The sequence below is a fragment of the Fusarium coffeatum genome, assembly GCF_003316985.1.
Source record: "Fusarium coffeatum strain FIESC_28 chromosome Unknown BRIP53273_contig_110, whole genome shotgun sequence".
Lineage (NCBI taxonomy): Eukaryota > Fungi > Ascomycota > Sordariomycetes > Hypocreales > Nectriaceae > Fusarium > Fusarium coffeatum.
Window position 1 is genome coordinate 47,715 of NW_022157903.1, and position 23,640 is coordinate 71,354.

Sequence of the window (23,640 nt, forward strand, 5' to 3'; positions counted from 1 at the left end):
TGTGATGGCATGCTTTGTCTAGCTTGGTTGCGTCGATGGCATCATAGCTCAAGCTTAGAAGGATTCTCCCCGCATTATCTAAACACTCTATCAGAGCGGTACGACGGAGCTACAAAGTACCTTTATAATGCTGCTGCCTTGGCTCTGCGCGATCTATCCAGTGGTTGACTGGATGCAAAGGTTTGGACCGAGGATCTTTTGTTAAGCTGATGCCTGATGTAACTTGACAGGGTAATGATCCTTCAGCATTATACGTTGAGGGGATAAAGTTTAACCATCCTTTGTGGGGTAATGACGAATCTAGTAATCCGGTAACATGTCTGGAGATGTAGCAGTACCTTAGTAGGATCTGTCGGACCTTGCGGGGAAGCGGGATCAGATCAAGCTGACTGCAGTTCGAGGCTAAGCGGATAGTGTCCCAGGTATTTTGGAGGAGTAGAGCTCTGCCGCGAAAGACAGGACCGGCGGGCGGGCAAAAGGCCGAGGGTATCTCGGGCGAGAGTATAAGTTCATGAGAAGTCTTTGTTGACCATGAGGTACTTCCATACCAGTGTTACCATTTGCGGATTTGTAGTCACATAGAACATGCCCGATCACTCACCAATTGCTGTTGTAGGCCTCTCCTATCGAGCCCCTGGGGTCGGAAGGAAGGGCCTATGGGAATATCTCTCAGAAGCCAGATCAGCTTGGTCAAAAGTACCAGCCGATCGATTTGACTACGATGCATTTTATCACCCAGACAGCAACAAAGCTGGCTGTATCGCAGCGGCCGGAGGCCACTTCTTGCCTGAAGACGTCTACAGTTATGATGCTCCGTTCTTCAACCTCAGACCCGAAGAGGCTCGAGCTGTCGATCCCCACCATCGTATGCTGCTCGAATGCGCCCTGGAGGCAGCTGAGAGCGCAGGTGTCAGCTTGACCGATCTTGCGGGATCCAACACCGGCGTATTCTCGGCTATTGGCTCGCCGGAACATGGTCATATGCTAGGTGAGGATATGCCAGCTTCTTCGACATGGACTTGCGCGGGAGGAGCTCCTTGTATGTTCGCTAATCGACTGTCATACTTCTTTGACCTGTCTGGACCGAGTATTGCTCTTGATGCGGCTTGTGCAAGCAGTACCTATGCTGTGCACATGGCATGCCAGAGTCTACAAGCAGGAGAATGTGACTCCGCCTTTGCTGGAGGCGCTGCTTTGCTGCTCGGCCCTGGTCAATGGAGCTTTCTTGATACGATGGGGTAGGTGGCGCCATTCTCAATCGTGTCTCTCATCATACTTATTCCCAGAATAGGGCGCTGTCGCCAGAAGGCAAGTCCTTCTCATATGATGTCAAAGGCTCCGGTTTCGGTCGCGGAGAGGGAGGAGCATGCGTTCTGTTGAAACGTCTCGACGATGCCATTGAAGCAGGTGACCCGATCCACGCTATCATTCGAAACTCAGCTTGCAATCATGGTGGCCGCTCGGATGGCATTACCATGCCGAGAAGGTCCGCACAGGAAACGCTACTCAGACGAGTTCACCGAGAAGTTGGGTTAAACCCCAACGAGACCCCGGTGGTCGAGGCAAGTCTTCTACGAGCGGTTGCTTATTAGCATCCAAACTCACATATCTCAGGGCCACGGAACCGGCACGAAAGTCGGGTAAGTCTTGTCTCAACATGATGACGTTGGTCAGGCTGACCATGTAGCGATCCGATCGAGGCAGGATCATTCACTACAGTACTTGCTGCCGAGAGGACCTCGGAAAACCCTTTACACATCGGATCTCTTAAGTCAAACTTCGGGTATAACTTTTACTTCTCCCAAATGAGGGGTACATTCTCTGACATATCTATAGCCATCTTGAAGGCGCCAGTGGTATTCTAGGAATGGTCAAGGCCATCCTGATGCTTCAAAATGGCTACGTCTTGCCCAACGCGAATTTCGAGAAGCTCAATGAGAGCATTGAGAAGAGGGAGCTTCTTCGGGTAAGCCTTCATGCACCGACGTAAGGATATGAGCTAAACATGGGGTCAACAGGTTCCTCCTAACAAGATACCATGGCCACCAAATGAGCCAAGACGTGTCTGCGTGACCAACTTTGGTAAGTCTCATTGTCCGTGTTTACCTCTATCTTTCGACTCACATGCATGTACAGGCTTCGGTGGAAGTAACTCGGCCATCATCCTCGAGCGATGGCCTACCGCCAATCCTAGCACTAATGGCGTCGGTCACGTCAACGGTTCAGCCACCAATGGAAACGGTGTGCAGAATGGTCATTGCCAGGCTCTCACCAAGAGAATATTTGTCCTCTCGGCCAAGTCTGAGAGTAGCCTCACCACCTACCTATCAAGCTTCAAAGAATTTCTCGACAAAGAGGAAGCCCAGAGAGACTCTGATGTCATGTTCATGAAGGACCTTGCCTACACGCTTGGGCAACGGCGCTCACATCACTCATACCGGGTCGCTATCGCTGCAAATTCGATCCCTGATCTCAAGAGTCAACTTGAGACAGCGAGGCCGAAGAAGGTCAAAGATCGTGCAGTGGCATTCGTGTTCACTGGACAAGGCGCACAGTAGGTCCACTTGAGCTAATGGATGGCTGTTCACTAACAATCCCAGGCACGCTCAAATGGCCACGGGTCTGGAACATTTCAAGGTATTCGCCGATGCTATCAACGAGGCTGAATCGATCTTGGAGAAGCTAGGGGCCAATTGGTCACTGAAAGGTGAGAAAGACAACTCGCATTTCCGAGTTTTGGCTTGCTAACAGGACAAACAGAGGAGCTTTCTCGACCAGCGCCCGTGACTCGAGTAAATGAGGCGGAAATCAGTCAACCAGCATGTACTGCGGTACAGGTTGCGCTCACACTCTTACTCAAGTCTTGGGGAATTGAGCCAGCCATGGTTACAGGACACTCTAGTGGCGAGATCGGGGCTGCTTTTGCAGCAGGTCTCATCTCTTTTGAGCAAGCCATTGCCCTTGCTTACTTCCGTGGACTAGCAACAGTCGGGCTGGCCCGCAAAGGACAGAGAGGCGCCATGTTAGCGCTTGGTGTTGGCGTTGAAATGGCTTCTGAGCTCTTGGAGAAGATCACTAAGGGCTACGCGACCGTAGCTGCAATCAACAGCCCTTCAAGTGTCACTGTATCTGGTGACGTTTCAGCAATTGACGAAGTTCTCGAAGTAGCCACTTCGGAAGGCATCTTCGCGCGTAAGCTCAAGGTTGAAATGGCCTATCATTCAAGACATATGGAACAAGTGGCCGGATTCTACAGAACGTCTATCGATCCGTACTGCTCAAATGAGACAGTAACTCGCAATACTAGCAGCCCGGAATTTGTATCGTCATCTACCAGCACATTCAAAACAACTGATACCTTATCTGCTGATTATTGGGTTCAAAACCTTGTCAAACCGGTCCGCTTTGCTGACGCTGTTACGAAGATCGTCTCAAAACAACCCGATGTAGTCAAGACGCCCAATGTCATTGTCGAGATTGGCCCGCATCCAGCTTTGAAGAATCCAGTCAAGCAAATTGTTGATCTAATTCGAGAACAGCAGTCTGGTGACCAGGGACGTCGCCACGCTGGCCAATTCACCTACTTGGCCTCTTTGGAGCGAGGAACGGGAAGTGAAGATGCGCTATTCGGCCTTGCCCAGTACCTCTTTTGCCTGGGTGTACCGCTTAGCCTTGAGGCTATCAACCAGACTAATCGACAAAACTCGCACATTATTTCAGACCTCCCCGCATATGCGTGGGATAGGTCAGTACGATATATGCTGTCGTCGCGCATCACGGGAGCCAAGCTGCACCCCGGCCAGCCATACCATCCTATGCTGGGATGGAAAAGCCCTTATGCAGAAGGACCAGAAATGGTCTTTCGACAGGTATTCACTCTGGACGAGATGCCTTGGATCCGTGAGCATGCTGTTGGTGGAATAGTTGTCTTTCCCATGACGGGGTACTTATCTTTAGCTTTGGAAGGGCTGAGACGAGTTGCTACAGGCACTGTTTCCAGTCTTGTAGTACACGAGTTCCACGCCAAGCGCAGCCTGGAGATCCAGGAGGATGAACGTGTCGACATCACCACCAAGATTAGACCAGCAGCCACGGGAACAGAGATGTTCTCTTCCAGCCTGTGGGTGTTTGAGATTCTCAGCTGGAATCAAGATCATGGGTGGACAGCTCATGCTCACGGACGCGTTGAGGCAGAAGCCAACGAGCCCACTATTAACACACCAACTTTCAAATCGTCATTGTCGCTCATTGGCAGTAGAGAGCTGAAGGAGCGCGACCCGGAACTTGAGTATACCTCTGACCACAAAGAGGGCACTACGTATGGCCCAACCTTCAAAAGGATGAAGAGGTTCTGGTCAGCACCTGGATTCACGGTCATGGAATCAGAGGTTCGCGATCTAGGCTCGGAATTCCCCTCCCCATATGGTTCCCCGATCTCAGTTGACACTCCAACCCTGGACAGCTTCCTCCAAGGCCTAGGTCCTCTGCTAGAAGAGTATGGTGAGAAGCCGGCCATGATGCCCAACTACGTCAGTCGGCTTCGGATCTTGAACAATATTCCTACTGAAGCAAACTTGCGTTTGACTACTGTCACTCGCCGTCTCGACTATGATCTCAAGGCCGGACTTATGCGCATCAGCGTCGGTGTCTTTGACACTAAGACCCTGTCTCCTGTTGTTGAATTTGAATCGGTCTCGCTCCGAGTTGTCGCATCAGTCTCTTCTAGTAACCCGACCTCTAGCCTACCTTCCAGTTACTACTGGGACCTGATCCCCAGCCTAAACACCTTGGCCAATAATCAGATGCTGGCGGACTTCTTGGAAGTTGATACAGTCGCTGAGAGTGAGCGGGAACGAGTTCGCTTATTGAACAAGGCTGGCCTGTACTTCATGGGAAAAGCCTTGCAAGAGACGGCGGAAGATACGAACGAGCTCCCTCCACATCTGGCTCGCTTCAAGGTTTGGGCTGCAGCCTGTATCAAGGAGGCTGAAGAGAAAGGCAATGGGGAGAATCAAGATATAGCCACTCTCGTTGAAAACGTCTCAACTTCAGGTGGTCAAGGAGAGATGGTTTGCGCTGTTGGAAGCCGCCTTACCGATATCCTGCGTGGGAATGTCCAGGCTCTCGAGATTATGCTTCACAACAACCGTCTCTCACGCTACTATGATGATGATTTCACCAATGTACGGTTGAGTCATATTCTAGCCAGATGGGTGCGCCACGAATGCGATGTCAAGTCCAATTTACGTGTTCTTGAAATCGGCGCAGGTACAGGAAGTGCCACACTTCCGGTATTCAACGCCATCTCTCGTGGCATCGATAGGCTTCTCGATAACTTCAGTTATACCTATACCGATATTTCGTCCGGTTTCTTTCAAGCAGCCCGCGAGAAGCTTGATAAGTGGTCCAAGTTCATCACATACAAGAAGCTCGACATCAGCCAAGACCCAACTCAACAGGGCTTTTCTTTGGAAGACTACGATCTGGTGATCGCCTCCAATGTCCTTCATGCAACACCTAACATGACCAAAACTATCGATCATGTGCGATCCCTCCTCAAGCCAAACGGAAGACTCGTAGTTCTAGAAGCGGGTCTCCACGCGCCGCTTGTTCTCCCGTTTGCGCTGCTGCCAGGTTGGTGGCTCGCTGAGGATGAGTACCGCTCGCTTGAACAAGGACCACTACTTTCCCGAGACAAGTGGAGCCAGCTGTTCTCCGATCGTGGGTTCTCGGGCTTAGATGGGGTAGTGGAGGGCTATCCGGGCGATCCTGAAAACATTCTGAGTATCCTGACGACCACACGAGTCAGTTTCGCTGATGCTGGAGACAATTCTACACCGATCACCATTTGTGGACCCATGGAAGACGACGATGAAGTAGAATACGCCCAATTGATCTCGGGTGTCTTAGCCGAGGCGGGCTACGAGACTGAGGTCAAGCCTTTTGCGGAGGTCGAGCCGACAGAAGAGCAATACCTCTTGGTCATCGATTCGGCCGAGAACAGCATCTTCAAAGATGTCTCGGACGCAACATTCACCTTGTTACGAGATACCTTCCTACAGGTCAAGGGTCTGCTTTGGGTCATCCCCGAGAGCCATACACCTGACTGTGATACGGTAAAGGGAATGCTACGCACGGTACGGCTTGAGCAGGGTTCCAGAAACATCCTCATGCTTGAGGATCTTCCCTGCAACGAGCACGGACTGTCAGCTATCATGAAACTTGTGAAAAAGCTTTACGATCCGGAGTATATCAAGTCGCCTGACCACGACTTCATTTGGGGTGACGGTTTTCTGAGGCTACCGCGGTATCGTCCGCTGCATGAAGCAAAAGACACTTTCGCTTCAGAGGCGGGTGTTGTTATTCGCAAGGAGCAGGACATTTGGCAGGAAGATGTGTCATTCGAGATGACTGTCGATGCTGCCGGAAGTCCTGACTCGATCTCCTTCAAGCGAACAAACACTCTTGAAAATCCATTAGCCGACGACGATATTCTTGTTCAGGTCGAAGCCTCAGGTGTTAACTTCCGTGATGTCCTTTTGGTGCTTGGCTCCATTCCATGGACAACACCGGGTTTCGAGGGTGCTGGCACTGTACTCCAGACTGGCTCTGCTGTAAGCGACTTTCAAGCTGGCGACAAGGTCTTCTTTGGCGCTCTCCATGGAGGCAGCTTCACCACTCACATGAAGATGCCATCATGGCACGCGACCAAGATACCCGAAGGTCTCAGCGTAGCCGAGTCTGCTAGTATCTCTGTTGCCTATTCGACGGCTATCATGTCAGTTCTGCGTATCGGTCGACTGCAGCAGGGTGAAAATGTGCTGATTCACGCCGCTTCGGGTGCTGTCGGTCAAGCATGCATTGTCCTTGCTCGCCATATCGGCGCAGAAGTGTTTGTTACTGCTGGCTCTACAGCCAAGAGGAAATTTCTGCGCGACGAGTTCAACATCGCCGAGGACCACATTTACTCGAGTCGGACCCCCGAGTTCCGCGACGGAATACTGTCCGTCACGGAGGGAAGAGGTATCGACCTTGTCATCAACTCACTCAGCGGTAACCTTCTTCAGCAGACATGGGCGGTTGTTGCAGACTTTGGACGCTTTGTTGAGATCGGCAAGCGAGACTTTTTACAAAACAGCTTCCTGCCCATGAGACCATTTGACAACAATATCACATTCACTGGCGTCGATCTTCGCAAGATGTTCCTGAACAGACCTCAAGAACACAAGCGGTGTTTGGCAGACATGGCTGACCTGATTGAGCGCAAGGTTGTCGTACCTATCCGACCAGTAACATCCATCCCCGTCTCACAGATCGGAACGGCTATGCGTAAGCTCCAGTCCGGACAGAATATCGGCAAAATTGTTATAACCATGAACCATGGCGAGCGTGTTAAAGCTGAAGTGGCTAAGCCCTTGATCGGTTCGTCTTCAAAGAGCCTACTTCGCTCCGACAAGACATACATCATCACTGGAGGCACGGGTGGTATTGGTCTTTCCCTTGGGCCATGGATGGTTGAACATGGAGCGAGGAATGTTATCTTGCTCGGCCGAAGTGGTTCTAGTCGTCCTGATGTTCAAAAGGTGCTGCAGCAGTACAGTGACTCTGATGTGACTATCAGAGCATTGGCTTGCGATGTTGGTTGTCGAGAAGATGTCATCAGCGTTGTCGAATCGATCAAGGACCTTCCTCCTGTTGGTGGAGTCATTCATGGTGCTTTGTTCTTAAAGGTAAGTGTAATATTGTCAAGTATGTACTAGATCTTGCTAACTAGGTGCTCAGGACAAGCTACTCAGCAACACTTCATACCAGGACTGGCTGAACATTGTTCTGCCGCGAATCAGGGGAGCTTGGAATCTCCATGAGCTGCTACCCGACAACTTGGAATTCTTTATCGCCCTCTCATCTTTCATCTCGGGAAGCGGAAACATTGGCCAGTCTGTATACTCAGGCACTGCTGTAAGTCATACACACCTCTCAAAATAATCACAACTTTACTGACTCCTTCTAGTCCTTCTATGACTCTTTCGCGGAGTACCGCACATCCCTGGGCCAGCCAACGGTATCGGTCGCTCTTCCCGTAGTTCTCGACGTCGGCTATGTCGCAGATCGTGATATGGAAGGCAAACTCACGAGCTCGCTGGGTGCAGTCTTATCCCTGAAACACTTGCGAACGGTCATCAAAGGCGGTATCATGGGTCCAAGCTCTGGCCTATATCGGGATGGCAAAGCTATTTCTTTCAGCTACGCCCGGGGAGATGACAGTAGTACGCTTCCATGGCAAGCTTTCCATCCACGAGCCCTTGTCGACTACATCAGAGCAGAGACAAGAGCTGATGGTATTGCTGAAGAAGGAAATACCAGCAACTCTAAGAGTAAGGGATTCAAGGTCACGGATGGTGGCGACCCACTTACTGGCCTTCTCGCGGTGTTGATGGACAAGGTCTCCTCCATCACCATGATTGAAAGAGATGAGATTGAGGCCGATGCACCACTATCTAACTACAGTCTAGACTCGCTTGTGTCAGTTGAGCTGCGGAACTGGATCCGACGAGAGACTTCTGTCGAACTGCCTCCTTCCAAGATCGCCAATACCGCAAATTTGCGGGCTTTGGCAACGTTCATTCTAAGTCAGATGGAACCGGGACCTAAGAGAAAATAAAGCTGGCGCCTACAAGGGTCCTCACATAATGACTATGTATTTATATGCTCAATAGAAATATTCCTCTCAGGCGGCAGGCCACCCTGGTGCTCCATGAGCCGCTAGCTCCTTTTCCGTCCACTTCCAAAGCTCATCAGTGAGCTTTTGGTCGGTAAAGAACGTCTTCTTTTCCTCCAGAACACCAACTGGGTCATAGTAGGCCCCGTTCTTAACACCTTCAGCGAAAGCAACCCACAGCCCGTTCAGTGCTCCTCTCTCTACGTCAACGGACGTTATATACATGAACGGTGTTACAAGGAATTTGATCATCCAGGGACTCATGGAAGTTGACTTTCTGAAGAGATCAGTCCAGACCTGGCCGGGGTCGAAAGAGACGGATTGGATTGATGGATAGACTTGTGAAAGCTTCCGAGCGAACAGTATGTTAGCGATCTTGGAGTGGGCATATCGTTGATACGGAGATGCAAGCGGATCTGACTTCTTCATCTCATCAAGGGCAAGCCCAGTTGGCGGCGGATCCAAAGTTGCAGCCATGGAGGATGTTGACATTATGCGGACTTCTCTACCGCTTCTGGCCGTCTCAAGCAGTTTGGGCATCAGTAGTTGAGTGAGCAGCGCATGGCCCAAGTAGTTGACGCCGAACTGACTCTCGTAGCCATCCTGGGTCAGTGATGGGGCAGTTGATGAGATCCCGGCGTTGAGAAAGAGCAAGTCCAGCTGTGTTGCTTCTTTGAGGAATTCAGATGCAAAATTCTTGATGCTTGCGAAAGAGGCCAGATCCAATGGTAAGATCACGATACTGACATCTGGTTTGGTCTCCTTGATCGACGAAACGAGCTCTTCAGCTTGAGCGATGGTGGCCGGACGGGCGGAGAGGTAGATGACGGATGGATTGTGGGGAGCAATTAATCTGATAGTCGCAGCACCCAGTCCAGTATTTCCTGTATACCTTTAGTTCCAGGTCCTCATTTCTCAATCAATAACTGTACTAACCTCCAGTGACAAGAATGCTTTTCCCAGTGAGATCAGGAATGTCTCTGGCTGGGTCAAAGCCATTGTCGACTGGGTTGAGAAAAAGCGGCATAACGACTCGCTCTTGAAGGAAGTGAAAAGGTCTTAGGAATGTCGTTGCCTGGGCGGGGCAGCGAAGGGCTTAAATACTTTCACATCATACGTGCTCATATGTACTGTGACCCCTCTAAAGATCTCTGCTTACTGTGCATACAAGTTATCTTGCTTATTGGTAGGATCAGTCAGCAAAGGATTTATTACGTCCATTGGTCACTTGACCTGTCAAGTGCATCGAACTATCATCACATCAACCACACTTCCGACTTGCAGAGTTGTTGCAAAGAAAAAGGTCCTAGCTGGATCCTTGGTAGACTTTATGTGTAACTTTTAGGCTATCGAAATTTTACAGGATTATGCTCTAGCAGATGTCGCCTCCGCACAACAGGTAGAACGTATCTACTAGCCCGAGTGTTAGGAGTGACCAGGTTCCGCCAGAACCTAGACCGTATACCTCTATCCTTTGCAAGCTGACTTTCGGGACTTAGGCTTCTCCTCTGAGTCGGCAGCCTCACTCTCATCAGAAGACTCTGCAGTCTGACTCTGGCTGGCACCGTTGGAACTTCCAGATGTATCAATCTTACCAGCGCCAGCATTCGCAGGGACAGACTTCTTAGCCTCCTCAGCCGAAACAGCGGAAGCAATCTCATACTCGGAGTACTCAGAGAAGAAAGAAGTATCAGTAAACTCCCAGTCGCCCTTGGACTCTTCAAACAGGTTGATTTCGCAAGCCCGGCCAAAGGCAAGCTCACATTCCGCGGCGGAGCCGCTGTTCGGAGTGGTGAAGAGTCTTCCAGAATAGTCCGCAACGAGCTGCTTGACATTGATGAAGGCGTTGCCTTCGAAGATGCCACGGGCTTTGTCCGAGCCTCCCTCAATGGCGTGGCCATTGTTGTCCTCCCAGACATTGTTGACAGCGTGAAGAAGAGTGTTTTCACTCAAAGCGGGGCTGCGGCCGGCGGTGCGGTAGATATAGTTGTTCTTCATGGTGATCTGATCATCTTCGCCGACCATCTCGAAGGTCCAGTAGTGGTAACCATCGCCGCCAGTGGAGAAGGGAGATTCGCCGTTAATGAAGTTGTTCGAGAGGGTAATCTTCTTGCTGGGGCTGTGGCCGAAGACGTAGTGCTGTCGGCCAGGTCGAGCAGTCTATCAAGGTTAGCATTGATATCCACATCAATAGTCAGAGGCGACTTACAGTGACGTGGTCGACCCAAACCAGCTCAGCCTCATCGAAAGAAAGGATGTCTCCTCCCCAAACGTACTCGGGGTTAAGATCCGTAATGGCGATGTTCTGAATGATGACATTCCTAGCACCGCCACGAATTCTCAGACCCTTGCCCTTGATGGCGGCCTTGTCACCAACACCAAGAACAGTCTTATCCGAACCAAGGTCGATAGGAGTCCTGGGTGCCTTGGGCCAAGTAGCCTGGGAGCTAGAAGTGTCGCCACAGTCTCCATTGTCCGCAATGATCTTCTGCTTGCCTTCTTCATCACCCCAGTTGTGGCAAACAGTGCCGGTCTCGTCACCCTCGGAGTCGGTGTAATCGAACTCCTTGGACAAAACAATGACTCGAGGCTTGTCATCAGTCAGAAGATCGGTCAATTCCTCGATCGTTTCAGGATGGTCGGGTGTCGCGTTGCCTCCACCAGTAACCCCAGCGGCGAAACCCTCAGCTTTGCCGACAACGCTCTGCGCAGTCGCTAGTTGCGCCAGACCGGCTAGGGCAACAAGAAAAGTTGGTACAGATTTCATCTTGGTAAGAAGGTAGTTAACGAAAGTGGGGATATTTGATAACGAATGACAAACAAAGATAGGGAATAGTAACAAAGAATAAAGGAATGTAGATCGAACCAATAAATCAGAAACATAGATGGTATCGATCTATATAAAATTCATCATCACCTCCTATTTCATTTCAAACAAGACATTTGATTAGTGGAAGTTCACTCTGCTCCACTGAAATCATTAGCAAAATCAGATAACACAGCGCTTGGTCCAATTTACCATGAATCTGCCAAGCTGCCGGAGATAACTCGAAGTCAAATACGAGTAAAGCCGGAAAATGTTTCCATTTGCTTAGAAACGAATGCGAACGATGGTTGAAACAAACTACAGCGGCATTTGCCGCTTGTCGTCGGAAAGTTGTACCAGAATGGGAGCATTCCGAAAACTTTCCACTTGAGGAATTACTAGAAGTCTCAGATACAGGTCATACAACGACGCATCTACATTCCATCAGGGTATCATGCTAACATACTGGGTCGCACGATAGCTTTAGAACCAACGAGCGCAGTCAGTGTCGTGCTGTTGCAGGAAGGTCTGCCTCGACTGCGTGTTACTATGTAACAGGGTACTACCGTTTTCCGGACCCTCCGGACCTCTGGTGGCAGTTTGCTGAAGGTTCAGGGGTATTCCCCACGATCGACCGTTCTATTCGTTGGAGTACGATGTCACATTCGCCTAACACTGGGATGAAATTGAGACGAACCACGATATCTACCCTGCAGCAACTCTCACGTCGTCTATTTGCTTCGTCTACTGCAGAAGACTGTCTTTATTGGTATTTTCCGATTTTATTCCAAGACAGTTCAACTATCACATATAGTAAAGCTTGCTGAATAGCTTAGTGGTGGCCGAGACGGGGCCAATCAGTTGTCTGACTAGTTCTTTTGCTGAATGAATTACTCTGCAGTAAGTTTCTATTTAAGGTTTTTGAAGGTCAGTTATCAAGTCGTACAGTTCAAATCAACACAACTAAACAACCACAGATATAAACCTATTGCTAGAAGGTTCAGGTCCAGATTTATAAACGCAGTCATGCCGAGTTAATAGTTAACTATGACTTGCCGTAAGTTTGCAACTTATGCACAGGTTTGAAAAGCGCATATGTGCATATCTATGAATGGTTTATCAATCAAAATTTATCCCTAAAATTACAGGGTGAAAGTACAGAAAAACACAAAAGATGGTAACCCCCGGCCTGGCTGAAACATGTAGTCAGGCCTTCAACAATTTGCTGACAGCCTCATGGGATAAACGAGGACCACGAAAGATGACGGCTGAAGTGATGTAGCGCTGTGGTCTTGTTCACTAATTAACTTAGCCGACGATTTGACAAAAGCTTGATTGTGGAATTGTTCCTTGAATTGTCTTGGCCGAGATATGATGGAGACTTCAAGGCTGATTGATGAAACAATGTGGGTTCATCAAACTGCTACGTTAACTTAGCGCAGAAGACAGCCAACGCCAAAAGGTCTCAACAATTCGACCGGCAGTTAAAAATAGCGAAATAATACGCGTATGAGCAAAACTGTCCAAGCACAAAAGAAATGCAGCGTGCTGCGACAGATTACGCTGTTAAGCTTAAGCTGCTTAACGCTTCGACCCCAGTAAGGGGCCGTTTCAGCATCGGGTTTTTTTCTTAATGTACTAAGATTAGTCAGTGATCGTCGCCTTGTGTCATTACAGCTGCAAGGGTCAGCTCGCTAATGATAGGTGGTCTTTTTGACAACTGAAACAAGCTTCGTAGGCTGTATCATTTAAGGATGTTATCACGGACAGTTTCATACCCAAAAAGAGAGAAAACTTGGCTTCTGGGGCGATCTGCAAACGGTATCCATAGATGTCACTCGATTGACGAATGGCTCTTGCATAATGACAGGCTTATAAGGTTGTCAAATGCCCCGATCAATTGGCATTCTTGTCCTCAGCATCACTTTCTTTACTCTTCATTTCACTCTTTTACAAGCTGTGCTTGTTCATTCTTTTTGTCTTAACAATATCCAGTCGTTCAACAGGTTTGATACCACTTTCTCTCACTTTGTATCCTTCGATCAACCTTCAACAACCATCAATATGCAGTACCGTATGATCATGGCCACTTTGGCCCTTAGCGTTTACGCTGCTCCCGCTCCTATGATCACTGGCGCTCCCTCTCTGTCTCGACGACAAGATGATGGCGGCGCAGGTGGTGGTAGCAGCGTTCTCAAGGAACCCATGACCATCGCTGCTGGCGAGTCATTTGACGGTGGTAACGCTGTCTTTGACCGTGGTGTTTCTTGCACTGGCCAGGAAGAGGGTGGTGACTCCGACGCTGTCTTCATCCTTGAGAAGGGTGCTACCCTTTCCAACGTCCGAATCGGTAAGTCGAACAACTCTCGTCCGTGATGGCGCACTATCTAACAGCTGCTATCACAGGTCCTAACCAGATCGAGGGTGTCCACTGCAACGGTGGCTGCACCCTGAACAACGTCGTCTGGGATGCCGTCTGTGAAGACGCCTTCAGCATCAAGAAGCAGGAAGATGGCGAAACCACCACCATCAACGGTGGTGGTGCCAAGGGCGCCGAGGACAAGGTCATCCAGCACAACGGTGGCGGTACCGTTATCATCAAGGACTTTGAGGTCTCAGACTTCGGCAAGCTCTACCGAAGCTGCGGTAACTGTGATTCCATGCCCGCTCGTCACGTTGAGATCTCTGGTGGCTCTGCCACTAGCGGAAAGATGCTTGTTGGCATCAACCCCAACATGGGCGACACTGCCAAGATCTCTGGTATCAAGGTCACCGATGTGCCTAAGGAGTGTATTACTTTTGAGGGTGTCACTGATGGCAGCGAGCCCAAGGAGGTTGGCACCTGTGATGGTGCTGGCGGTGCTGAATCTGGATCTGGTGATTCTACTGAGGCCCCTGCTACTCCTACTGCCCCTGCCGATGACTCCGAGTCCCCTGTTGAGTCTCAAGTCGCTGATCCCGCTCAGACCTCTGTTGATGGTGGCTCTGACGGCGATAACCAGTCTGGTGACAACGAGAACAATGATAATAACAACGGCGACGATGAGAAGGATGATGACAAGAAGGATGAAGACGAGGAGCAGGATTCTGGCGACAACAACAACAACCAGGAGCAGCCTGCCGGCGATCAGAACCAAGGCGGCTTCAACGGTCAGCAGCCTCCTCAGCCTCAGTTTGGTGCTCCTCCTCAGTTCGGTGGTTCCTCCGGATTCGGTGGCTTCTAAGCGGTGTCTGCGTAACTGCTTAGCCAACAATGGATGAAATGGTTAGACAGTAATAACCTGCTGTCGTTGCGAAACCTGGATTTCTTGTATGTAACTTTATTGTTAACAAGATTAAGACACATTTTTGAGCACAGTCGATGTCTATCATATTCTCTGCCAATGTCCCTGTACCTAACCGACGCAATCTGTTAATTAAGTCATTGTATAGGATGGAATAGGGCTGAGCCGAATACTCTGTTGAAATTGCGGATCTTTTTCCAACGTTTAGTGAAACTTGCAGGGCAGATTATTGCGCCCCATTGAAATCTTACTGTGCTGACTTCAGCACATTCGTTACAGTAGGCCCCTGGCCCCTTTCTAGTGCACCATCACTTTCTTAGCCATCAGTTATTGCGGTTCCGTGTTGTCTTGGCCCCATAGGCGTTGACTTACTATTTTATTTTATAAGCTTTAGAAGATCTTGTATTCTCTTTTCAAGACAGATAGAAGAAGTTTAATATGTGACATGCCATCGCATTGATCGTCTGATGATGCTGATGAGGGTGCCAAGTCAGCCGAATGAGGAAATCTCCGTTTCTTAGGCATTGACCATGAGGTGATTGGGCCAACACTCTCGAAGGATCGTCCCTTCATTTTATTTCACTAAAAAATGATGCGCTTGCTTTTTTAGCTTATGCTGCCTAGCGCGTTGTAATTTTCTCAGCCGTGATAAAAAGCGCGACCCTGCTCCATTGTCGCAAGGCGATCTTTTCTCCGTTCCCCACATTCGTTTCATTCATTCATTATGGTTGTATTGAAGAACATCGCCGGCCTCGCGCTGCTGCTGGCACAGTCTGCGACTGTCCAGTCCATGGACCTCGACAGCAGAGAGGGTATCCTCGACGCTTCCAAGGCCCTTGCTGGAGACCTTATTGAGTTTTATAAGGGTAACAAGACCGGCGAGACTCCTGGTCTCCTGGATCCTGGGAGTAAGCTGGGTGATGGTTACTATTGGTACCAGTCAGGAGCCTTCATGAGCGCCTACGTCGATTATTGGCAATTGACCGGCGATGACACGTACAACGATCTGGTTAGAGAGGGTCTCGAATGGCAAGTGGGAAAGGACAAAGATTTCATGCCGACCAACCAAAGTACATCCATGGGAAATGATGATCAGGCTATCTGGGCGATGGCCGCCATGTCAGCTGCTGAATATGGCTTCCCCGCTCCTACTGATAAGAAGACCCAGTGGTATGATGTTGCCAAGAATGCTTGGGACATGATGCGTGAGCGATGGGATATCGAAGACAATGGTGTCTGCTATGGTGGTCTGCGATGGCAGATCTTCCAGTTCAATACTGGGTATGACTACAAGTCAAGTAAGATGACTCCAATGCTAAAGTTTAGTACATCACTAACATGTTCTACACAGCTCTCTCTAACACGCTGTTCCTAAACCTTGGAGCGCGTATCGACAGGTTCGCTGAGAGCGCTGCCGTCGCCGACTATGTGACCATGGCTTACTCATGGCTCGAAATGCGAGAGTTGATCGACGACAAAACTAGCGCTGTTTATGACGGTACACATACAACCGACAACTGCACCACCATAAACAAAGTTCAATGGTCTGCCAACGCCGCATCGTTGTCCATGGGTCTCGCCTACGTTTACAACAAGGTAAGTCTACAAACTCATGTATGCACATAACCAGCACTAAAACATGTCCTAAGACTGGCAATTCCGGCGAACCCAGCATGTGGAAGGACGCCGTGGAGGAGATTGCCACCATGACCCTCAAGACCTTCTTCACCAAGGAGGGCAAATTCAAGGAAGTTGCGTGCTCAAAGGACACATGCCCTCCAGATATCCTCACATACAAGGCTCTCACTCACAGATGGCTCGCTGTGACTGCCCAGCTTGCTCCCTTCCTGTCCGGCAAGATCATGCCCGTTCTCCGAAAGTCAGCCAAGAGCTTGCAGGCAGAGGGTAATGGCAAGGATGCGCTGGAGCAGAAGCTTGCAAACTTTGCCGTCGTTTCCAACTTGTTGATTGCGGATGGCACTGCTCCCATGAAGCAGAAGGATGCCAAGACCAAGACTGAAGAGGACTCTTCAGATGCCACCAGCTCAGCTACCGATTCGGCTACTGGCTCAGCCACCAGCACTAGCGCTGCTGCTGAGGCGACAGTCCCTGAAGATAGCTCTGCCAAAAGCCTTGCTGGCTCTGGTAGCGCCTTGGCCCTTTCATTGCTAGTTGCGGCTTCCCAGTGGCTTCTCTAGAACTCAGGCTTTATGTACAATAAATTCGCATTAAGATTTATGAAGTATCCAAGTTACGCACATGTGATATGATAATACGTCTGAAACCTATCTTCGGCAGGTAATTGTGTCAGAAGGATTATTCTCTAAAGCTTAGGCTACAGAAATAAAATGGCCTAGTTGCAAGCCCAAGCTTGCATAAGGCAACTAAATTGTTTCATCTCTCATCATCGTAGCAACTAATTTATTCTGATACCTTCATGTTTGGGTACTGGAATAGGCGTTCTCCTCGAAACTTTGGCCCGGGATAAGGGATTGAAGTTTTCCCAGTTGTAGATCCGGGCATCCAAGCCAATCGACGTCTAGTGTCCGTCAACGGACAGGCGGCCTTAATCCTATTCCCTGGCAGCTAATGCCGACGAAGCTTGCCCTACTACCTAGAGGTTCCATTCATGTTGGTACAGCTAGATGCGAAGACGGTTACGGTTTACGTCTAGTTAGATATCAGGTGCAATCTTGAGAACACCGGAAAGCACGAGAATGAGTTGAAAGATCAAATAGTGTTAATTGAACTTGATCAAAAATATGTACATGGTGCTTGCTTAAACGAATAGCAGCTGTAAAGGATGCTTATTTACAATATGGGAACGCATCTTCCCTTGGCCGTCATCGGAGTCGGCAGCTCGGAGCTACTTCTGAATCCCGACATCGGCATCAAGTCACCGCGCTCTGGTAGCGGGTCCCCTTCTCCACCATCTCCGTGTAATTGCTCCAAATTTCAAGGTCAAACTCTGGCAAAAGCTTTCTCGAACGTGCTGTGCAGTGTAGGAATTTGTGGCGTGGTATGTATTGCTGAGGCGTGGTTGGTCATTTCATGTCGTTATTGGTGGGATAAATCCCCAAGCGATGTTGGCCAGCCGCCGTCAGATTTGCGGCGAAGCCATTGCTGGTGGTGCATTTGTCTGATGAATAGTAAACACATCTATTGACGTCCAGCGGGGATATTGATGCCGGACCAGCGAGGAGCGGATGAAGGCTCAAAGACGTTTGTGCCCAGAGGAGGGTCTCGGCTGGACGAGGAAGACATGCTGGGAGTCTCGGTAACGACAGCGGAAGACTCGGAAATGGTGTTGACGCGAGTGTTTCCCCAGAACTTGTCCATGATTGGGTCGTGGACAGCAGTGTCGCGGCCGTTTGAAAGGCTGCGGCTGGGATCTGTGGTGCTCAGTCGTCGAGTCTGGGTAAGACCGAGACGGAGGGTTTGGGGAGCAGCGCGAGCGCCACGGCAGAGAGTCTGAATGGAGGAGCTCATGTTGATAGAGTTCGGTACAAGGTTGTTGCGAAGTGAAGAGAAGATAAGAATTATTATTATTGAGTTTGTTAAAGTGCAATCTAGGGAAACCGGAGTTTACTTATACACCTCTCGGTTTGTTCCCGGGCTGAGGGCGCTTCGGCTGAGGGTTCGGATGAAGGGAATCCGGCTGGAATAGGAAATCCCCCACACCAACTTGTTCCCCGCATCTCCGTGCCTCTACCCCAAAGTGGGCTGATATTTGTTCTGGAATTGGATGTCGGTAGTTGCAAGAGGAGACAAGATAAGATAGTGACTTGCTTATCAATGGAACCTTCTCCGATATTCGGGTATCTCCAAGTTTGACTTTGACTGGGTGCCACTCCGTTGTCTGCCCACGTCTTCCTCGTCCACGGCTACATCAGACCATACCGGGCCAGAACGGACAGAATAACAAGTAACGACAACACCAAAGTACAGATTTCACTATCTCATACGTCAGTGTTCTTGCGCAGTAGCGATGAAAGACAAAGCACGCCACTAAGAGGCTTGCTTGGCTCTGTGTCCCTGTATGATACTGGGCATCAATTTAGGTTTCATGACGTGTCGATGCAGCAAATGAACGAGAAACGTTGTGTTCCTGATGTCGTGCATGTGATCGAAAGCTTGGTGCAGCGACCCAAGCCCTGGGGTTCCTGTAAAAAGCTTATGTGGCTGTCTGGTGCGACATTGGGCAGCAAAACGTGAGCATGTTCCGATACGTACAGGATTTCTTGCCACAATCACATGCATAGTTGAAGATAGAGCTTACCGTTCAATGGTCATCACATATATGGTAATCGGTAGAGCGGAAGTCAGGTAATCAAGAATTGTATTCTGTCAGCTATACCAGCAATTGAAGCTCAGCTACACGCTTCGAAGCATCCTAGACAGATGATAAAACATATAAAATGGAATCTAGCAAAGGTTTTTGTTTTGAGTAGTTTGACCGCACGAATACACAAGACAATCTCGATGAGCATCATTTACCTCTGAAATCATTGGACCCATACGTTACGCCGTGCCTCGAAAATCAAAATGTTGATAGACGCGCATGCCTAAGATGAAATCTGACCTGAAGTTCCAGGTGATGATGGTAAAAAGAAAGTGACGGATATAGTCGTAACGTCTGTGTCGTGGGGAAAAGAGCAAGCGAGAAACAGGCTCAGAATGCTGCAGTATGTGATGCAAAGGAGATCGGATCGAGAGATTATTGCGCCAATGATTTTCCAAAAGCGTCTTCTTTTTAGTATGAAAGCCAAATTGCGAACCTTGCGACGGACGATGGGTCGCGCCGGAAGTAATATGTGAAGGTGGTCGACGTCCGATATGTGCAAGTCGATTTTTCAGGCTTCTGCGGTCGTCCGTGCAAGCTGCTGTTGTTTTACTGATAGCGTATCTCAACGCTAGTAATGCCAAAAGGAAAGAGGAACCTCCGGATAATTCCACCAGGCAGGTTGCCAATATTGTGAGATGTCATTCTCATGACAGTGAATTTCTGCCACGACGACCACGGCGGGATTCGTTGGTAACGGTCGTGGTAAGGGCGTTATCCACCACGACATCGTCCTTGGTGAGCTGTCTTCGCGGGATCCAGAACAGCTGGATCGCACCGATGATGGCAACCAAAACACAACTTACCCACGCGAAAACTGAACCTGCGAGGGCGTAGAAGACTCCAACAAGAGGAGGAGCAATGGTACGCGCCAAGCAAGCACCAGACATGGCCAAACCGTTAACTCGTCCCAGCACAGCAGGGGTAGGGGTAGCATCCTTGATGAGAATCAAGCAAACAGGGGCCACGATCAAACCACAGAAGCTCTGCATCAAAAGCGATAGGTAGATGCCTGCAGAGGTCCAAGGCTCGGCAAAGGCGGAAAGGAAGGGCATGAGCATGTAGGACACAGGGTAGAGAATAATCATGCTGAGGAAAGAGTGCCACACGCCCATGCGGCTGACGTACATGGGGAAGACGACGCCCTGGATAAGGAGACCCAAGCCACCATTGACAGCCAAGTACAATCCGACGTCGTGCACGGTGTAACCGAGACCACCGACCAAGTCAAGTGTTCCGCGTGTCTCCGAGGGCTCGTCGAGTAGATACGTGGCAAGAAGGCTGCTTGCAGCCATCTGGTGGTACGAGAAGATAAGCAGTGAGACGATGAGCATCATGACGGTATAGTTGAACGTCTTCTCGCCCGACTGGGACTCATTCTCCTGCTCCTCGTTGGGCGGTGTCAGGAGATCCTGGGGCAGTAGGACAGAATGCACGGTTCCAAAGGAAGATCGACGCAGATCGATGAAGTCGTGTTCAACAGCCATACCCAAACTGGACTCTGCGAAGCGGGGGCGCGATCGGCTGGTCGAGGGAGACATGTGTCGCATACGGCTGCGAGAAACAGAGCTTCGGTACTGGTTTCGGACGCGTCCGTGGAGAGGAGTTCTCTCGTCGATGGACTCCAGGTCGTCGACAACGGGAATATCCTGGTAGTTGAGGGCGGCATTCTCGGCCTCCTCGCCAGGTCTGACGAGGGTCTCCTCGAGGAAGAAAATACCCTGGATAACGGCGATAACGACGACAATCACCGAAACGAGGTTAGGAAGCAAGAAAGGGTATCGTCCAAAAAGTCCGTCTTCGGAGAAGAATCGAGGGTACCAGTAGGCGGGTTGGGCAAGGAATCCTCCCATGGCGGAGCCGATGATGCCGCCAAGAGTCCAGATGAAAGGCTGTACAGCATACGCCTTGGCTGTGACATAATTAGCTTCTGCTGAATTTTCATCCGAAGAAAAAAGGCGCAAGCTTACGCTCATGCTCAGGCAATTTCACCATCTCGGCGACCATGGTCTGCATGACAGAGACGTTGCCATTGAGGGCGCCGCCCACAAATCGTGCCAAAAGAGCAACCCAGTAAGACTTTGCCAGACCGAAGATAAGACTGGAGATAGCGACACCGACGAGTCCGAACAAGACTACAGGCTTTCGCCCAATGCGATCCGACAAAATACCCCATCCCATAGAAGTCAGCGCCTCGGCGAGCGCATATGCCGAGACGAGCAATCCCGCGTAAAATGAAGCATCTTTCTCATCAATTCCCAAATCCTTGACCATCAAAAATGTGTAGGCCAGGATGGAATTGAATGCGATGGGCTCAGAGAATCGACATATTGCTGGTCGTCATTGTTAGCGAAACTGTTTATCCTGGGTGAGGGGCACGCGAAGCGATGGGGGCGAAATTGATGGCGGTGAAGACGCAGTGTCAGTGGCAGTGACAGTGGGCTGGACTGCCTGAGCTACGTTGCGCTGGGCAATGACGTACCGAGAATCGTTAGCTGCCTCGTCGGGAAGGCGTTCGGATCTGTGTCGACTTTTGCTTTCCTTAGATTCATGGCGCGACTTCTTTTTCCTTCTGATCACCAATTGAATGGATGAAACCACTGTCGACGGTGAGGACGGGGGATGGGAAGGGGAAAGATGAAAAGGGAAAAAAGAGAAACGGTCGGGAGAAGGAAGAGGGAAAGAAAAAAATCTTTTGGCGGGCCATATGACTCTCAAGTAGGTACGAGTAGGCTAACAGAATTTCACACCTCGGGCGCACTGAATCAGGCGCGTGCTTATGGTAGGTAGTCCGGCCCGTAAACCGACTGGATTTCGGTGCTACGCTACAAACCCCCACGTACAGTGAGTTCCAGGTTGCCACCAACCCCAGTAAACTGCCCCCTCAGTGGTTATCACTTGGCGAGAGGGGGGTTACAGCGCCTACAAAAAAATAACAATCCCGGGCGGGCAACCTTCAGCTGCCTGTCAAGCCTGTCCACGATCCTGCATTAGGATTCAGGACAAAGGATGGGGTAAAACCTTGAAGTGGATTATCCCTTCATCATCCGTAGGATTCTAAGGCATCATCCATTGTGAGATCTCAATGATGGAATGGGCGTTGGCCGAGGTTCAATACCTCGCATTCCCGGGTTAACCCTTGCTCATTACTCAAGATACCGATTCTCCAGCACTAACATGAATCACCACCACGAGAAGAACTTTTGCTTTTTTTTTCTTCGTCTTCGTCCTTCGCTTTGACCATCTTGAACAAAAAGATGCCGACTAAACTTCGGCTACTTCACGAATTTATGTCGGCTGACCTTGTTTCTCGTGCTTGGGATGACAATGCCGTACAGTAGACTGGATGATCAGTGGCAAGCTGTTTTCTTTGATGTTTGCTTGCATCTTTTTGCCTTCCGTGGCAAAATACACTTTCGCTTCGTCGGATGTCGTCAATGTGCATGCAAAACATACTGGAGCTGTCAATCTGTCAAACGAACTTTAACATAAAAAAGACAGCACAAAACTGTAACAACAAGCGACAACAGACTTTGTCACTGTTTAAACAAAGCTTGGACATTTGCACATCTTGGATTAACACTCCATAAACCAATCCAAAACCCTGTCTCAGCTATCATCAACGATCCCAGATCTTGTTCCCCATCGCACACCGTTTTTCCGCCAAGTAATGACACTAAGGCATTGTCAGGTGTGGCGAAACGGAAATCGTTCAACTGGCTAACGCTAGCGCGGAGAGAAACAAGCCAATTGATGGTGGTGCTTAGCAAGTGACGATGAGGCTGAAAACGGTAAAGGTCATTCTCTCATTCATTCACGGTTTCACACAAAAGAACGGTGACAGGATGTGCGATGTGATGATGTGGTATCGGGTAGGCGAGGTGACAGATCGGATTTGGATCTCTCACTTTTTGCTTAGCTTCCGTATTGAGGTCCCTGCTTGCTGATCTGCAGCAAGCGGGCATCAATCAACAGGGCCTATTCCATTCTGTCGTGTGTGCTCTGCATATGGATGGGTGCTTCTTCTTTTCTCTCCCCTCTTCTGATGGAAGCATTCATCCATCCATCCATCCAATATGCACGGACCCTTAGCAATCCATCCTTGGCCCAATATCGTATCGTATCATGTCGGAAGATAAGCACGATAAGGCGCTGGAACCCCAGACATTGACGGTTATATGCACAGTAATACACCCGGACCAATAATTAACAATGGAAGAGGCTGATGGTGCATTTCTTAATTACTAGTGCATTAAACTGCCGCGCTCGTGAGGTGAGCTGATGGTCCCCCTCCCCGCTCGCTCACCGGCTTTCTTCTCGTACTAATTCTGTCCTGGTGGCTGGCAGAGTCAGATTCGGGCTGGGGACTGACCGTTCAGTCTTGTACCACCACGAAAACAAGTTCATCAACCAATTCTTCGTCTGACAATTGACGATGGAGCGGGTATCCATGGATACACCCTTGATCATGCGCGACTTAAATTGCGCA

At 49.7% G+C, this 23,640-nt stretch overlaps 7 protein-coding genes across 7 annotated transcripts; 3 read left to right on the top strand and 4 right to left on the bottom strand.

The window, feature by feature from the left end:
- Positions 1 to 585: 585 nt before the first annotated feature.
- FIESC28_05035 (uncharacterized protein) lies at positions 586 to 8,662 on the top strand (the record flags this gene model as incomplete). The annotated part of the gene is made up of 11 exons (XM_031159182.1): positions 586 to 1,238; positions 1,292 to 1,553; positions 1,615 to 1,640; positions 1,688 to 1,783; positions 1,837 to 1,966; positions 2,019 to 2,082; positions 2,137 to 2,554; positions 2,601 to 2,707; positions 2,761 to 7,730; positions 7,783 to 7,959; positions 8,012 to 8,662. The coding sequence occupies 11 exons, from the start codon at positions 586 to 588 to the stop codon at positions 8,660 to 8,662; spliced, it is 7,554 nt and encodes a 2,517-aa protein (XP_031016682.1).
- Positions 8,663 to 8,728: 66 nt separating this feature from the next.
- On the bottom strand, positions 8,729 to 9,746 carry FIESC28_05036 (uncharacterized protein; the record flags this gene model as incomplete). The annotated part of the gene is made up of 2 exons (XM_031159183.1): positions 8,729 to 9,603; positions 9,656 to 9,746. 2 exons carry the CDS (start codon positions 9,744 to 9,746, stop codon positions 8,729 to 8,731), a joined length of 966 nt encoding a protein of 321 aa, XP_031016683.1.
- A 440-nt stretch (positions 9,747 to 10,186) lies between these two features.
- Positions 10,187 to 11,486, bottom strand: FIESC28_05037 (uncharacterized protein; the record flags this gene model as incomplete). The annotated part of the gene is made up of 2 exons (XM_031159184.1): positions 10,187 to 10,879; positions 10,929 to 11,486. 2 exons carry the CDS (start codon positions 11,484 to 11,486, stop codon positions 10,187 to 10,189), a joined length of 1,251 nt encoding a protein of 416 aa, XP_031016684.1.
- Positions 11,487 to 13,589: 2,103 nt separating this feature from the next.
- On the top strand, positions 13,590 to 14,749 carry FIESC28_05038 (uncharacterized protein; the record flags this gene model as incomplete). Its single annotated transcript, XM_031159185.1, has 2 exons — positions 13,590 to 13,875; positions 13,932 to 14,749. 2 exons carry the CDS (start codon positions 13,590 to 13,592, stop codon positions 14,747 to 14,749), a joined length of 1,104 nt encoding a protein of 367 aa, XP_031016685.1.
- A 784-nt stretch (positions 14,750 to 15,533) lies between these two features.
- On the top strand, positions 15,534 to 17,007 carry FIESC28_05039 (uncharacterized protein; the record flags this gene model as incomplete). Its single annotated transcript, XM_031159186.1, has 3 exons — positions 15,534 to 16,107; positions 16,161 to 16,405; positions 16,459 to 17,007. The coding sequence occupies 3 exons, from the start codon at positions 15,534 to 15,536 to the stop codon at positions 17,005 to 17,007; spliced, it is 1,368 nt and encodes a 455-aa protein (XP_031016686.1).
- Positions 17,008 to 17,968: 961 nt separating this feature from the next.
- On the bottom strand, positions 17,969 to 18,298 carry FIESC28_05040 (uncharacterized protein; the record flags this gene model as incomplete). The annotated part of the gene is made up of 1 exon (XM_031159187.1): positions 17,969 to 18,298. The coding sequence occupies one exon, from the start codon at positions 18,296 to 18,298 to the stop codon at positions 17,969 to 17,971; it is 330 nt and encodes a 109-aa protein (XP_031016687.1).
- A 1,500-nt stretch (positions 18,299 to 19,798) lies between these two features.
- Positions 19,799 to 21,703, bottom strand: FIESC28_05041 (uncharacterized protein; the record flags this gene model as incomplete). The annotated part of the gene is made up of 3 exons (XM_031159188.1): positions 19,799 to 21,063; positions 21,122 to 21,484; positions 21,634 to 21,703. The coding sequence occupies 3 exons, from the start codon at positions 21,701 to 21,703 to the stop codon at positions 19,799 to 19,801; spliced, it is 1,698 nt and encodes a 565-aa protein (XP_031016688.1).
- Between the last annotated feature and the right edge of the window lie 1,937 nt (positions 21,704 to 23,640).